The sequence below is a fragment of the Pelophylax lessonae genome, assembly GCF_965119305.1.
Source record: "Pelophylax lessonae genome assembly, chromosome: 7".
NCBI lineage: Eukaryota > Metazoa > Chordata > Amphibia > Anura > Ranidae > Pelophylax > Pelophylax lessonae.
Genome location: NC_138774.1, coordinates 198,519,867 through 198,537,560, shown reverse-complemented (window position 1 = coordinate 198,537,560; position 17,694 = coordinate 198,519,867). Strand labels below are relative to the sequence as shown.

General features: G+C 41.3%; 1 protein-coding gene across 1 annotated transcript in view; it reads right to left on the bottom strand.

The window, feature by feature from the left end:
• Positions 1–2,402: 2,402 nt before the first annotated feature.
• Positions 2,403–17,694, bottom strand: part of LOC309559431 (uncharacterized protein) — a 31,643-nt gene continuing 16,351 nt past the window's right edge. Inside the window, exons 5-7 of the mRNA XM_082262691.1 lie at positions 6,327–6,397; positions 4,338–4,479; positions 2,403–3,739 (exon numbers count right to left, since the gene is read on the bottom strand). Coding sequence (XP_082118817.1) covers positions 2,482–3,739; positions 4,338–4,479; positions 6,327–6,397 — 1,471 coding nt within the window. The 3' untranslated portion in view covers positions 2,403–2,481. The remainder of the gene's footprint in view (positions 3,740–4,337; positions 4,480–6,326; positions 6,398–17,694) is intronic.

Below are 17,694 nucleotides of genomic sequence, written 5' to 3'. Positions count from 1 at the left end.
CCTGTATGGAAGTATGGACTGAAGGTGAAGGGCTTGTCTGCAGGAGTCTGCTATAAAAAAAATCTGTTTATTCTCAGCTAATTATAAAGCGAAGTGTCTACACAAGGACTGTGACTGTAGCCAAACTTGCTTAGTGTCCTCTGAAGGATTGGCAACATATGCCGCCTCTGACAAAACAAAAGTTTCCCAAGATTTCGTTTCATTTTTTTATATAATTGGGAAGCCTAAAAAATTGTTCCCTCAAATATGCTTTAGAGATGTCCCAAACTACCCCAATTCTGCCGAATCCGGATTCTGACAAAAAAAGTGGTTAGCAGTGCAGGCACTGGATCGTGAAACAAACAACCAAAATGGATTCAACTTCCAGCATGAGCGTTTTGGAGAGACAGAAGTAAAGAGATCAACATAAAATGGGGAATGGTCACATATACATCTAGTCTCGTAATGTGAGGAGGCCAGATGCGGAAGCAGCGCACATTGCCCAGGCCCAAATTTATTCTTGAGAAACCCCCCATAAGATGCAGAATAACATGAAAACATGCGTGTACCCAATGTCCCATTTTCCACACATCTGTAAGGCGTCTGCAGGAGTCTTATCAGGGGTGCCATGCTTTTCTGGTTCCTTAGGGGAAAAAATGATAAATGCACACATTTGTGCAGGGAAAAAAAAATGTGCTTTTATTATTTTTTTTTTCCCAAAAGGTTAACTGATCCCTTAAAAACATGAATTTTAGTTTGTCTTTTAATGCATGCCACCGCAAGACAATGCAAAAAATGCCTTGTCTTTTACCTGGCCAGCACAGTGCGAGGCAATCCACCGCCTTGTGCCACACGGCAGCCAATAGAACTTAATGAAATTTTCACACTGTGACCTTTTCAATAAAATTTGTTTAAAAAAAAAAAAAGTGAACATTGCAATGCTCCGCAATTGGCACATCCGCACTGCTGTTATCCCACTGCACACCAGCCGCTGCATTGTGATGCAGTGACTAGTATGAAAGTACCCATGATGACCTAAAACACTGGGGTTGATCAAAGAGTTAAATGTATGCCTGTTTGAGCTTACTGACTGTGGGGGGGGGGGGGGACTCTGTGACAGGCACAGAGAGATTGGGGTTTCAGCTTAGCTGAAACTCCTGATCTCTCTCTGCCTGTGTGACAGAAGACCCGCCTGCTTTGTTTACATCGCCGCCACTCCTCCTGCGGTCTAGCTTCCACCGTGTCTAATCACAGCTGGAGTGCGGCTCCGGTGGCACGCGCGCTACGCTGAGACCATGTGCACATAATCACGTATATGCGCAGCCGAGCCGCCCTGCCACAGGAAATATGCGTGGGGCGGTTGGCAAGTAAGTCCTTTTATTTTTTTTTATGTAATATTTTGATTTCTCTGAGATACTGAATTTTGGGTTGTCACAAGTTGTAAGCCATAATCATCAAAATTAAAAGAAAGAAATGCTTGAAATATATCACTCTGTGTGTAGCACATCTATGAAATATATGAGTTTCACTTTTTGAATTGAATTACTGAAAGAAATTAACTTTTTGATGATAGTCTGATTTTATGAGATTCACCTGTATATACTGTATAGATATTCATATTTCCTAACTGTATAAATATTTGTTTTTTCAACATCTGTTTCCTTATCAGTAAAGATACCATACTGTCCCTGTGGAACCAGTTTAGGTGATACTTGTTTGGCAGTTCCAATGTCATGGCGGAAAATTACAACTTCCCATGCTGAGTTACAGAAGCTTGGCTTCTGTATGACACGTGTTCTGAAACAAAATACCTTATGGAAAGCCTTAGATGTGGGCTGGCATCTTCTGCCCCCCCCCCCCCCATTCCAGCTGCAAACTCATTCCAGAGCAATGAATATAGTGTGTGTTCTAAGACCAAACTGGCCCTGCTTCGCTGTCCTAGAACTAGTTTACAGGGAATGGCAGGCAACATCTACTGGTGACTGGTCAACTTTCCTTCATTTACAGGAAAATTGGAGAAGCAATCAACTTCAAATTGCATAGATCTCTCCCATGACCAGGGAAGAGTGATTGTCATTATACCTATGCTAACCAGTTATAGCTCAACATGAGGAAAGAATGTAAAAAAGTGAATGCTGGAAATTTCTGGAGTTATAGAGATTTGTTCAGGCAGGCTTATAAGTGAAAGGAAATATTCATTTTTATGTCATTTGTAACACTGGACTGGTCTGTTCACAATGATGAATTCACAGTTATTGTAGAGCATTCCATGGCTCACCAAAGAAGATGATAGAAAATGCTACACCGACTAATTAGCTCTTTTTCTTGCAGAGGGAAAATAGGTGGATTCCGGTTGCTATGGACATCCTCATTTCCAAGCTTCAGTCTACTTCTTTACACAAAAACAGCTAGTTTATTTATTTTTTTACACAGTAAGAGTTGATCTTTCCCCCTAAGTGCACAAGAGGTATTTTGTCTAAACAGGTTATATGAAACTTTCTTCTAATCCTCATCGCTATCTTCCTCCATCAGTAATATTTTGGGGATGTCTTTTGGTATTTCATCTCCCTGGTATTTACCCTGAAATGAAATGGAGAGGTCCACTATTCTGTGGAGGGGAAGACAATTGTCTTTTGCAGAACTTTCTGCTCCAAATGATCCTGAAGTAGATTCAGAGTTGCCCCTTGCAGTTGGAATATATCCTTGAGAAGAAGAGGACTTCTTCAGGATACTTTTGCTAAATGATGGTCCTCCAGGGGTGCATGGCGGTGTAATCCTGGGGTCTTTCTCTTTGACTTGATTGCCATGCTTATCTGTTAGCGAATGAGGAAATGCAGTCCAGTCTATACTGTTATCAGGGGTGAACTCAAATTTAAGTTTAGGGATGAAAATGGCATTTTCATCTGTACTTCTTAGTACCAGTACTCCCTGACTTCTCCTTATGACATCATTCCTCCTTAAAGAAATGTGTGACTTGGTGTCCTCTTGGCTACTAGATGCTCCAATGGCTGCTATGTTTATGGCTTGGCCAAAGTCCATGCTGATTTTATGTGCTAATAGGTCCTCGTCTACTGGTAATGACACACACGTCTCATCTGTGCCCTCTGCATCATTAGCCCTAGGACTTTTTGATGTAAAAATTTGACTTTTTGTTTTGACCCTGGGACTTTTCTTCAAGTTTTCATGACTTGATATGGTATCTTCTTGACTAGGAGTTTTGGTGCTCACTTCTCCTTGTGTGTTGTGCAAAGCATTTGATTGAGACTGTGTGAGGTCATCAGATACTACCTCAGGCTGAAGTCCTTCAGTTTCAAGGTTCTCTTTACTACTAAGGTGTAGTTCAGAATCTGACTCGGTTTCTCCCTCTAAAACTTGTCCTTGGATTTCTCCTTTTTCCTTTGTTCCAAAATCAAAAACTTCTTCTTTGACATCTTTATTAACAATATCCAAAATTCTTTCTTCCTTCTTGGTACATGTAGTTTGAAAGGTCAGCAGTTCCAGTGGATCCCTATTTTTGGTTTCTTCTATGGAACTACCATCAATCCAAGCTGTATCATCATGTTTGCTTTCAAATTTCTGGTTGGTAATAAGCTGGGGTGAGGTTTGAGGGTTATAAGACTCTTGACCGGTGTTACATGAGCTGGATTCTGAACCTTCTTTCTCACTAAGGACCAGACCATCTATCTGATGAGTCAGCAACAGGTGGCTTCCGTGATCTTCTGTGGTTTTGTTCTGTTTTGTAGACAGGTTACTGTCCTGCCTGGAGAGAAGTAAAATGAATTGTATGCATCAATAATTGTTAATGTGTCATACAGTAAGTAGAACAAAGGTCAGATTCATGGTCCCATAGCAAGCAGTTTCAAAATCAAGTCAGCCATACAACTATCTTGACAAGTTGAGTTTAAACTCTCCACCTGTCCCAATACATAGGTGGGATCATCTCCCCTGTGATTGGACAATGAAGCAATATGGTCATTATCTATTCTTTTCTGTAAGCTATGTTCCCCATAAGCAACAAGGGCCCACTGGCTCATGCTGTGCATCGAGTCACGGGAAGCTTACAGTGGTACTTCTATCCAATGTAAAGATACAAGTAACTATTGAGTAAGTAATAACTGAATATAGAATCTGTACATTTAAGCTGCTAGTACCACTCGCCTGATTTTATGATTTATGCCGTACAAAATTAATTCAAAAGAGAGACACACTGTTGGGGCAGCACCAACGAATGTGGTAGAGACATCACAGCAACCCACAAGAGATATCAAAGCCATTGAGTAGACTGAACCTGTGCGTCTTACAAAACAGGCACAAGCTGAACATTACCTTTTGGTTATGTAATAAGTAATCTAGCTCACCGTCTTCTAGGAATTCCAGTGCTCTTCCTTGAAGGGGATATCGGTTTCACTGGAAATCTAAGAACTGTTCCATGCCTGGAGTTCAAAGAACGCTGCTTGCTGGCTTGTGGCTGATGAAGTTGGGAGTACAGCCTCGCCTCTCCTGCTCAAACAAACATGCAGAAGGGAGGGATACACAGGCTGTAAATAAACTGCCCTCAGGAGTTGTAAATGCTTCCATCTCATTGATATATTATAATCCTGAAGTATTAATAAAATTCCTACATTTAACAAACAATAACTTAATTTCACAGTAGTGATTAGTTGTTTGTATAGTACAAACAAAACTGATTCTATACCAAAAAGCCTTACATTCTAATGCCCCCGCCATAGTATATTCCCATGTTTTCCAAAGAACACAACCATTCACATCAGTTTCTGTATCAGAGAGCTTACACTTTTAAAAAAAATACTAAACACACATTGTTTAATTTACATTGTCCCTTCTCTTTCTGTATATGGATGATGGCACTGTAAATATTAAAAAAAAAAAAAAATCCACCAAGTACCTTTTTTCTTATCGATATACAGCTGTCACATAAACCAGCTCTTTCCTAGCCTATCTGTAGGGAAACATAAGCAGGAGGAGCTTCTAGTCCACTGCTGCTGGTCACATGTTCAAAATAAAAAAACAGCCTTTGAAATAGTAAAAATAAATTAATATCTATAAATGGTTTCAAAATATCATATAAATATATATTTGAAATCAAATCTATATTATTTTGTGGAAATAACATGGTGTGGGCAGATTTCTGCCAGTCACAGGCTGTGTCACGCCCCTCCAGCCTGAGTCTTGGAATAAGAGGGAGGTGAAGCCACCATTAATCTACATGTAATATCCCACCCCCATTGTGTTTAGCTGGTTAGTGGGCATGGAGGGAGTGGGCTGTCATTTACCACTGTGTATATGCCCACATGTGTGACTCTATAGTCACGCATGCTGCTCAGATGTTAAAGGGAGGAAATGCTCAGCAGAGAAACTCACTGAAAACTGAGCATGTGCAACACTGCTCTGTAAAATCCCTAGCTGCATTGGGGACTTGGATAGAAGGGGGAGTTAGAGAACAGCAGGGTCAACCAGGTTTTTTTGCAGAAGACAGAAAACGAATCCCATAGTGATTGAGTGAGTATGAACAGCATGTAATACAGCACGTAATAATAGTTTATTATGATGTAAGTTTAGTGGCACTTTAAGTCTCACTACTGTTAGTATATATTTATACAGCTCTGACACATTCTGCAGTGGTGTATAGAGAGTACTGAGCCATTTACATAAAACCCAATGCACCAAAGGAGCGAACACTCTGTTTCCACCACAGTTCTATATTATTTCTGTTATTTAGCTCTGACATAATACCCAGTGCTGTACAAAGTGCAGCATTCCATGTACATTGGTATCTGCTTTAAAGGATTTTACACTGTCACACACTATTATTATACATTGATAAAGCTCTGACCTATTCTATAGTGTTGTACAGGGAACACTGAGCTATTTATATGAACCACAGGAGCTTACATTCTAATTCCCCACCACAAGCACACACTATTAGCTTTATCAATGTAAAATAAGACATTTACCGCATTGCTGTTTAGATACCATTGTACTATTCATGACAGTCTCTGCACCTTGCCATCTAATGCCCCCCTACATTCATACACTATTAATATTACTACCTAGAAGCACTTCTGCGATTTGGGCAGTGACAGCTACAGTGACAATGACAACCCAAGCACAGAATCAAATTTTCAGCTGAGCAGATGACAGCCAGCTACTCCAGCTACTGTATGGAAATTATCATGAGATCAAATGGTTTATAATAAAGCTGAAACAGCTTATATAAGAAAAAGTTGAAGAATCTTTACATATTACATGATCACAAATTACCTTACACTAAAATCATTATTGGTTATAGAAAAAAAAATGTCATTGAAATCCCCTCATTGCAGTACCTGAATCAAAAGGCATAGCTGCTGCTAGGGAGGTCAAATTCTTCACTTTCTCAGGGTCCAAAAGTTTCAAACTGGTAAACATAATGACAGAAAACATTATACAGAAAGAGAAAAGCGGCAGTTGGCTATGTATAATGCGGGACTGTGTCTTTCCGGCAGCAGCAAGTTAAAGCGTAAACAACGAGCTGTAAAAATCCTGGCGCATCGTGGCAACATACAATGGGAACTAACTTTCCTATACGGGAGAGTTTAAGAAAATGTTTGTAATGGTCATTAGCGTAAGTATGCATTTTCCAAATTTTACTGTCGTGAGCCAGGTTCAGCTAATGAAGTGATACAAAATCAGCGCAAGAATACTCTAAGTATATACCCTAAAATGATATATATCACCTAAAAATGTTGTTTGTTACAGAAAGTGCATAGTGCTAATATAGTGACTAATACATGCCTTCTACAGTGTACATATAACTCCGCTAAATGCATAGCGATCAAATAATAATACCATCTACAATGTGCAATAAATTACTAATATATACAAACACTCCGTATAAATTATCTGCAATAAATATTTGTGACAAATTCAGTGCAATAATCATACATAAAATGAATGAATATAAATACAAATTATTATTATAAATTATTAATGATCATAAAGTTCCAAGGAAAGTCCAAAAAAGGTGCAAGAAATTAGTAATTTATTGCACATTTTAGATGGTATTATTATTCGATCGCTATTCATTTAGCGGAGTTATATGTACACTTTAGAAGGCATGTATTAGTCACTATATTAGCACTGTGCACTTTCTGTAACAAACAACATTCTTAGGTGATATATATCATTTTAGGGTATATACTTAGAGTATTCTTGTGCTGATTTTTTATCTGTTCTTATCTTGTTGCTGCATCCTTTTGCAGTCAATTAGCAGCAATTATACTCTGAAAATATTTATTTTTACAGCCTTAGAATGCCCAGGTGCTAGATCATATTATTTTTCACATTCACCTAATGAAGTGTAATGAAGGTGTCCTAGGAGGACCATATTGCTAACTTCAAATAGCCTCAGGAGACATTTGCACTGCTCTATCCCCATAGCTGGCACTGCCCGAGTTGAATGTGCTCTTAAGTCCTCCGGAACAGGAGGGTCTTGTGAAGAGTAGGCTCTTGTAATTGTCTGAACAATCTAGGAGGTGACTTTACGTGTTGATGCTGACTGACCCTGCCTTAAGCCATGCCGGAACCAAGCACATATTTCAGCTTTCCTGAATGTAAAGGTGGCTGCCAAGCAGGTCATCAGAGTTAGATCAACATCCAGGGGATGTGGTTCTCTCACTTAACCAAGAAAGACGGTAAATTGATTTCCTAAGATAAGTGGAAGGACAAAATAAAAGGGGTAGATTTAAGTGGAAGGAGAAAGATACCCCATGGATAAAAAGCAGTCTGGGGTTTTAGGACTATTTGGTCCGGGTAGAACGTTAGGTGAGGCTCCTTGAGTACAAAGCCTGCAACTCTGACACCCTTTTCGCAGAGGTTGTAGCAACTAGAAATATGGTCCTCAGGGTTAGATTGTAGAGTGTAGCCAATTCTGTAGGATAGAAATAAGGCCTTGATAGAGCTGAGGACCATAAGAGAGTCCCACATAGGGAACAATGGTTTCCAGGCAGGTCTATAACTTAATGCAAGCCTTTTAAGAATTGCATCGATAAAGGGTTAAGGACTCCTTAAACCCCTGTAAGTGCAGACAAGGCTGAACTATTATACTATTTGAACCTAGGCCCCTGTTCAGTCCCAGTTGTAAGAACTGCAGAACCTTGGCTGGTTTAGGTGAAAAGGACTCTAGGCTTTTGTTGTGTGAGATCTGCATAATTTACCCATATTCTCTGGTAAATATTATTCATGGAGACCTCTGTGGTTTGACACAAGGTAGCCACTACCTGTACTGAGCACCCTTGACTTGGTAGCCTCCGCCTCTCAACTTCCATGCCATCAAAAGTAGTCTCTTGGAGCTGGATGGCAAAACTCACCATGAGTGAACAGATCCGTCATAACTGGCAGAGGCTCAGTGCTCAACTGTTGGAGAGAGATACTAGAGCCTCCTAAGCCAAAATGGTAAAATTGCAATTATTAATACAGGAAGTTCCACTGACAGCCTAAGAATTCTAGCATTCCACTGCTGTATAGGCCCAGTACAACTCTTGCTTCTCTCATAAAAGGAGTGAATGACAGAAGGACTTGGAACACTACACTCAGTTGGAGAGCATACTTTGCCTCATAAGCTAAACATCCCATGACCCTGAGCAGCCTGCTCTTTGAAATGAGCCCCCCCCCCCACCAACCTTTTTGGCTGGGGTCTGATGTGATAATGTTCCATTCGAAAACAATTGGTCAGTTACAAAGAACAAAGGATACACCAGCATTGTTCTGCTGGAAGAGACTTCGCTGCCAAAGCACCTTTGACTTTCTCTATCAGAGGACGGATCTTCCCTTGTGGAAGTTCTACTGAAATTTTTCCCATCGCTATTGCAGACAGTAAGACCGTTGTGAATGCCCTGGGAAAGGTGTACAGACTACCAGTTTCAGTGCCTCCCCCTCAGAGGAATTGAGGGTGGATTGGGACAAATAAATAGGTGTCTAATAAACCTACAAAGCATTCAGTCTCCCAGATTTTTCAATAATAGAATTGATTGGAGGTTCTCTATCTTACACGACTCCAACTTTCTCTGCTTGTTGAGTTTTTTAAACTTTAGCACTGGGCACAAATTACCTGATTTTGATTTTTTTTCTTTTTGCTCGGAACAGAGATGAACCTAATTCTCATCTCCTCTGGGCACTTGGAACCTTCACAATTGCTCATTTTACATTTAATCCAGCTACAAACTGGATCAGAATTTTACACTTTTCCTTTGGTGGAAGAGATCGGAAGGTGGACATCCCTTAAACTTCCACCAATGTCACACCAATATAGCTGATGTGGCCCACTGATCCTGAACATTTTCTATCCAGGTGTGTCTGCAAAGCTTTACACAGGCACCCCCTGGATGAGTGCACCCTTAAAAGGACTTCCGCTGTTCCCCGAAGACAGGTGGCTTCGATTTTTAGGGCTTCAACAATGAAGTTTGGGTACTTCTCCAGTCCCTTTACTAATATTTTTCCCGGTCCATAGAAGTTGCCTCCTTGTATCTACTTGGGAGTTGCTGCCTGTATGCTGGACCTGATTTTTTTCATTTTTTTGTCACATGATATTCGCCCTGACCTGCTAGTGGTCACCCTTGAGATGGTGGTATCCTGTCTACTCCCAAATAGATTGGATCTGTTGTCTGGCATCTTGCACCAGTTTTCTTTTTAAGTTGAGATCTGCCGACTATGGCTTCAGCCATAATGCCCTCCTTGCCATGACTGTGGGGAACACCGCTCTTAAAAAACATCAATTGACATCTACTGACACATTCACCGCAGAGTCTCCTGCCAATTTCAGCTCCTACAAAGCTGTTACCACCTTGTATCACTTCACTTCCTCCAGAAGGGCTTCTTTAAAGGGTAACTCCGCTTTCCTTTTCAATCTATAGAGCTGTAATTTTCTGTAAAATGCAAGGCAATATGGCTAACTGGAGGTGTTCTGCACACAGAATGTGTACAGAACGCTCCCCTGAAACATTATTTCCTGCTTGAGTGATTGGCTCACAGATTTTCCCAGAAGTCTGAACGGAGATACAAATCAGATTTTTGGCACCCACTGCAACAAAAATGTAATTTTTGGTAAGATACTCCCAATAGGAAATCACATCTAAAGGGATGCAGACTCTGCCACTTTCCTCAGATGCAGCAGCTGGTTGATAATTATGAAACCACTTCCATTAGACTCACTTAGCACATGGGCTGGTTATTGCTGGTCTGCAGGCATCTGCAGATGCTACAGTAAGTAGGAGCACTTCAGAGCTGGGTCTAGATTTCGGAGTAGAGCCTCCTTGAACACAACCGAAAGGCGAGGGGTGTTGCCAGCTGCAATAATGATGCATTCACCATCAGAGGAGACCGCAGCAGGTGGACCTTTAGCTTTTTCAGGGTATACAGTTTTTAAAACCTGTTTATACAGCCTTTTTCTCTGACCCCTTCTTTTCTTCCAGGATTAACTCCTCTAGTTTCTCAGTGAAGGGAAATGAGACTTTTCTAACCTTGTAGAGAGTTTCCTCCACTTCACTTCAGGCAATTGCATCCTTAACTGCCCTTGCAAAAGGCTCTATTGGACAATCGTCAAAGCCGGTGAGCCCTTTAATGCCTTCTTCTTCCGACAAGCTTTCTAATTTGGACCCCACCTACTGGCTCTGGTTGGAAGTGCTAGGCAATTCAGCCACCGACTAGGAAGTACAGGCTTCATGTATCAACTCCTTGGCCGATTCTTTAATCAAGGCGGCGACTTTGCAGACATACACTTCTTTGTCAGTTGTCGCTTCCTCCAAGCAGAATTAACATAATAGCTTGTCAGGCAATGATGTTCCACCACAAACGCCGCAACCATTAGGGCTGATAACCTGTGGTGTTTGTAAAATGGCGAGCAATTAAAAAGAAGGGTGAGATGATTTTGGTTTTGATCAAGGTTGCCTGGATGTCTGAGCCTAAATGGTGAATGTTCTTGCTTTTAGAAAGCTCCCGTCATCTTGAGGTCCTTGCAGGGCTGTATCCTGCTTGTTCCAGGCAGACTTGACATATTAGCTTGGCAGGCAATGACTCTCCACCACAAATGCAGCAATTATTAGGGCTGGTAACCTGTGAAGTTTGTAAACGGGGAGCAATGATAATGAGTGGTGAGATGATGATCTTGATCAACATTGTCTGGATGTCTGCTCCTAGATGGCTTCTTGTCTTGACCTTTAGAGGGCTTCCGCCATCGTGAGGTCCTTACAGGGCTGAAGATATTGGCTGGCTCTCTTTTTCTCAATCTTCACTACTTACCTAATCCCTATACCTTAAAAGCAATGGGTGGTCTGACTGGGCAGCGTTCCCCCATAGAAACAGAGCAAAGCAGCAGACTAAAATGAAAAACAGCATGACACAGTGATCCCAGAGCAAGCATTGAGAAGGGGATAGGAAGAGCCAAGGTGAAATGCCATAAATAGCACAGTGATCCTTGAGCAACACTGAGAAGGAGAAAGCAAAAGCCCAGGTGAATGTCATAAAGAGCACAGTGGTCCCAGAGCAACACTGAGAAGGAAATAGGAAAAGCTCAGGTGAATGCCATAAAAAGAGAAAACATACCTGCAAACAATGGCCACATAAGCATTCAGCATGCATGAGTAGAGAGCTCCACCATGTGTTGCCCAAAAATGCCATAAAACTATTTAAAACTATCACATTTTGCCATTAGTGATATCAGTGCCTGAGCATGCTCAGATCGCCATCTTGGAAAAGGGCTGGCCAGGAAACAGGACACAGAAAGCCACATGACTTCCTGCCTTTCATGCTCATAGTGTACTTGCACTGCTGCAGCCATCTTGGAAATGGCACACACCCACAAAAAAAGAGAAAAGAGGTGAAAAGCATATGGAAAGCAAGGGGGAAAACGCTGTCACTTACGTCAAAGCTTGTTTAAAGCCTTATTTGACTGGCCTGCTCCGCCAGAATGGGGCTCTAAACTTATAGCTCATTTAGAGACTTTACAGGAAGGACTTCCACCAAGGAGAGGCTAAACCTGGCTGGGACGACAGGGGGTAAGGGATACCTCGTGACTCCAGTCCTGATCAGGTGAGGACGAAAAGGAGAATGCTGCCTTTGATTTATAGTAAACCAGTCCTATCAGGTTGTGGGGATGGAGTCACAACCCATTTGTATGCTGCTATAATGTGCCAGGAAATTATAATGTACTTTGAACATGTGACATTAAAACAAACCACATTAAATCTTATAAAAGTGAATGTCCTCCCTAGGAGTCGATAGGCACAAGATACCTTCCATTATCTTTGTTAGAAACCTTCCTCTGTGTGCCTGTAACTAATTGCAGGTTGTTAGTAAGGACCAGTCTTACCTGACTTCAAGTCTAAACAACACCACCTATCATTACCCTGTACATTGAGACTGTTCTAAATAGAACTGATTGGAAAGGGGATGGTAGAAACATAGAAAAATGACGGCAGAAAAAGACTGAGTAGTTCATCGAGTCTGACCCTTTCTTTTTTTTTTTTCGTTAACTTTTTTGGCTGATGAGTAAAGATCTAGGTTTGTCCCAAGCATGTTTGAAGTTATTTGCTGTTGACTGTCTCACTACCTCTTCTGGAAATGTATTACGAGCATCAGCTACCCTTTCAATAAAATAATACTTTCTAAGATTTGTTTTGAACTTTCCTCCAGTTAGTTTGAGGTCATGTCCCCGTGTTTTTGATTTTGATTTCATATTAAAAAAAAAAACACGCCCTCCCGAACCTTGTTTACCACCTTGATGTATTTAAAGGTTTCAATCATGTCTCCCCTTTCCTTTCTTTCCTCCAGACTGTGCATATTAAGTTCCCAAAGTCGCTCTCGATATAATTACACAGTTTGTGAGGTTGAAAAAAAGACATCAGTCCATCCAGTTCAACCTATGATGTGTGTGTGTGTGTGTGTGTTTGTTGTTAACCGTACATTGTATATCCCTGTATGTTGTGGTCTTTAAGGTGCCCATCGAATAGTTTTTTGAAACTATCGCTGCTCCCTGCTAATACGACTGTTTGCGGAAGAGAATTCCACATCCTTACTGCTCTTACAGTGAAGAACCCCCTGCGTATTTTAAGGTTAAACCGCATTTCCTCTAGTTTTAGTGAGTGGCCACGTGTCTTATTGTATTCCCTTTTTCTGAATAGTTTGTTCCTTATGCTAGGGTCGCCAGTACAGTATTTGTACATTGATATCACATCCCCCCCTCAATCGTCTCTTCTCCAGAGAGAATAGGTTCAGTGCTTGTAGTCTTTCCTCATAGCTGATGTCCTCCATTCCCCTAATTATTTTTGTTGCCCTTCTCTGGACTTTCTCCAGTTCCAGCACATCCTTCCTGAGGACTGGTGCCCAGAACTGGACAGCATACTCCAGATGTGGCCGGACCAGAGTCTTGTAGAGAGGGAGAATAATCTCTATTTCTGGAGTGAATCCCCTTTTTTTTATACATGCCAGTATTCTGTTGGCTTTGCTTGTAGTGGCTTGGCATTGCATGCCACTGCCAAGCCTGTTGTATACCAGTACACCCAGGTCCTTTTCCATCCTAGACTCCCCCAGAGGTCCCCCCCCCCCAGTGAGTAGCTTGCTTTCGTGTTTCTGGCACCCAAGTGCATTACTTTACATTTTTCAACATTAAACCTCATCTGCCATGTAGTTGCCCACCCCATTATTTTGTTCAGGTCCGCTTGTAAGGTTTCCACATCCTGCATAGAAGATATTGGCATGCTTAGTTTAGTATCGTCCGCAAATACTGAGATTGTACTAGATATCCCCTCCTCTAGATCGTTTATGAATAAATTAAACAGGATTGGCCCCAAACATTGGATATGTTTTATCCCCCAAACCTTTCACCATTTTTGTTACTCGTCTCTGGACTCGTTCTAGCTTATCAATACCTATTTGGAAGTGAGGTCTCCAGTACTGGACACAGTATTCTAAATGAGGTCCATATAGGGGAATTAGCTGTACAGACAAAAAGAAGAGGGGAGAAGCGCTCTAAGTGCAGACAATTTATTGCAGATAACAAGGCAGGTGATATACACTCACTAGACATGAAGACTGAAAAGCTGTATGTGTCAAAGCAATCCTGCAGCCATCCTCTGGAGGGTGTCCTCTGGTCACAGGAAGCCGTATGCAGTACTGTCACTGGCGGTGGGAGGGAAGAAAGCCGGCTGTCTCCCACAACATCAGCGGTGAGCGGTCAAGCGGCTCGGATCTGCGGTTCCGTGTTGCGAGTGATGGATGGAGGCACTCTCACCCACAGGGATGGTGGGATCTGTCCGATGTGTTACGGCATGCACGACGCGTTTCTGAGCATGCGCGGGGTCCTCTGCACCCGGCGCGCTCTTTCATCAGGTGCTATAGTGCCGTAGTCTCTGTGGGGCTTTATGTAGTGCTGAACAAGAGGATAATTAGGCACAGCTGAAGTAAGGGGATGGCAACCGCCCACAGCACTGAGCAATAACCTAACCAATCAAACATTTTTGTAGCAATGGGAGAGATTAAAAACAACTTAGAAGTGGAGTATGATCGGTCGGCTGCCCTTAAATACACATGTATGTGGGCTAGACAACCGCTTATCACAGTGATAGCAAACAATTAGGCAATACAAAACATATAATAAATGTAAAATAGGGGTAAGCCTGGGTTCATCAAGGCTTATGAAGAACATGTAAAAACGTTCCAGGTTTAAAACGATACAATTATAAAAATAAAAAAGTTAATAAAAAGCATCTTTAAAAGGTATATTTTAAGAGCTAATGCATAATACCTATACAGGCTGTGGTATGGAGAAACAGATAAGCAAATGAAACAATAAAAGGAGGGAGGGGGAGGGGGGGGAGTAAAAAAGCCTTATATATTGGATAAGAAAATGGAGGATGGATATAACCCATATATAGGTGTACATATGTATATCCTAATAATTATATTTTCTGTATAAAGGATTTTTATATGGATTACCAACTACGGTACCACATGTATGATATATAGGGGAATAAGCCTTCTGATTGCTCAGTAGGTAAACCTTATAAAGTTTGTATAAAAGATTTATATACCAGAACCAGGGCCAAAGTGTATATATTAAAAAATCATCTGATATGATGTGATGAAAAAATAATAAATAAAGACCAACAGAAAACCCTGATAATAATTATAAGATAGTGTGCACGTCTAATTCTTCATTTAACCCTCGAGGAGCGAGAACATCTAACGTATAGATCCAGAAAGTCTCTCGCATACATAATTTGGAAAATCGTTCTCTCTCCGGCAAGTCTTTGGGAATCGATTCGATAACCCAAATTTTTAGTCCCTCGGTGGATTTTCCATGGACTTCTGAAAAATGTCGAAGGACACTATGAAGGTCACATCCACCTTCAATAAGACGGCGATGTTTGCCGAATCGTTGTCTGACTGGTCTGATGGTTCGACCTACATAGAGCAACTGGCAGGGACATATCAGACAATACACCACATAGTCTGTGGAACAGTTGAAAAAATTGTCCAAGACATAGATTTTGTCATTATGTGTAAAGTTCTTTTGGCCATGTTGCACAAAACTACACATTTTGCATAACTTTTTACGGCAGGCATACATGCCTTTCAGGGGGATCATCCATGACGGATGATTAGTGGCCTTGATGTTCTTTAATTTGCTGGGTGCTATTTTGTTTTTCAAGGTGGTAGCCCTCCTATAAGTCACTTTTGGCTTGTCCAAAATGACCGAGTTCAAGTGGGGGTCTTGTTTTAGGATATCCCAGTGTTTTGATAGAATTTTTTCCATTTTTCTATACTGACAATGGAACTTAGTGACAAAACGAACAGGATGGTATTCGCTCTTGGCCCTAGAACTAGGATGTTTCCCTGGAAGATAGGCCTCATAGGCTGAGTTTACCAAATCATCAGGGTAGCCCTTCTCTGAGAATTTTTTCTTTAAGTGTTTACTTTGAGTTAGATAATCTCCATCTCTGGTACAGTTCTGTCGAAGTCGACAGAACTGGCCTTTTGGTATATTTTTCGTCCATTGGGGGTGATGGCAACTCTTATAATGGAGATATGAATTACCTCCCGTGGGTTTGATATAATTTTTGGCATGTATCTGATGTAGCTCATGTCCCAATTCCAGATCTAAAAAAGGCATAGAATCTGGATGTGAGACTGACGTGAACGATAGACCCAAAGAGTTGTTATTGCAGTGGCTGACAAAACCGTCAATCTGGGATGCGGAACCATCCCAGATGACGATAATGTCGTCAATATACCGCCCAAAAAAAATGATGTGTTGAGCAAATGGATTATTCTGCCAAATGTATCTAAGTTCCCAATAGCCCATGGTCAGATTCGCATATGAAGGAGCAAAGTTAGCTCCCATGGCTGTGCCATTTATCTGCAGATAAAACGTGTCCTCAAACTGAAAATAGTTGTGGGTTAGGCAGAAATGTGTCGCCTCCAAAATAAAGGAAACTTGGTCATGATGTAGGGAAGAATCTAATAGGAGAAAATGTTGTAATGCTTGTAAGCCTATACTATGGGGGATAGATGTATACAAGGAGCTAACATCTAAAGATAGCCACGAGTAACTATCTTCCCATCTATATGGCGTAATCTGCTCCAATAAGTGGCCCGAGTCTCGTATGTACGATTGCAGACTTTGGGCCAAGGGCTGTAAAAAGACATCAATAAACTGTGAGAGGCCACTAGTGACGCTATTCATTGCTGCAACGATAGGTCTCCCTGGGGGATGAAGGGGGTCTTTATGGACCTTTGGCAGGTGGTAGAAATATGGAGTATTATAATACTCCTTTTTCAAAAAGGCCGCCTCATCCTTATTAATCACTTTTTTGGATAGTGCAGAACCTACCAGTTGTTCGACCTCAATTTTATATATGGGCAATGGGTCTTTTGAGAGCCTCAAGTATGTTTTTTGGTCACTTAATAGTCAAAGGGCTTCGTTCACGTAATCAGTTTTATTCTGTAGGACAATGCCCCCACCTTTGTCTGCAGATTTAATAATAAGATCAGGGTTATCAGAGAATCTCTTAAGGGCCTGGGATTCGCCATGATGGAGATTAAGGTGGGAGTATTTGCTCTGTTTTGATGTATCTGAACACATGGCTTGCAGGTCAGCAAAGACTGTCCTATAATAAGTTTCTAGGTACGGGCCTTTTGAGCGTGTGGGGTAAAACACGGATTTAGGCCGTAAGTCCGTATGGGTATAGTGTGGCGACTCCGGGAGATGCTGAGTATATAACAGTATATCAGGGTCCAGATCGTCATCCTCACAGGGATCATAAGTGCTAAAGGGACTGCCAGGAAAAATCTCATCAGTTGGGGTAGGGGCATTGGTGTCTACATTGTCAGTGAGGGAGCTGGTATCAGCCTGTTTGGCCTTTATATTGAAATAACGCTTCAATGTAAGGTTGCGTATAAACTTATTTAAATCACGAAATAGTAAAAAGGAGTTAGGGAAGGAGGTAGGGGCAAAACTTAGGCCTTTATGTAATAAGGACATATCATCCTGATTTAACTGGACGGAGGAAAGATTAAAAATCTTTATAGTCTCCGTTGTTTGGAGTTTATTTTTGGTAATTCGTTTACCTCCTCTACATCCTCGTCTATAATTTTTCTTTTTTTCTTTCTGGTATTGGTCAGTGGGCCCTCCTCTAAAAAAGACACCGGAGGGGGGACCAT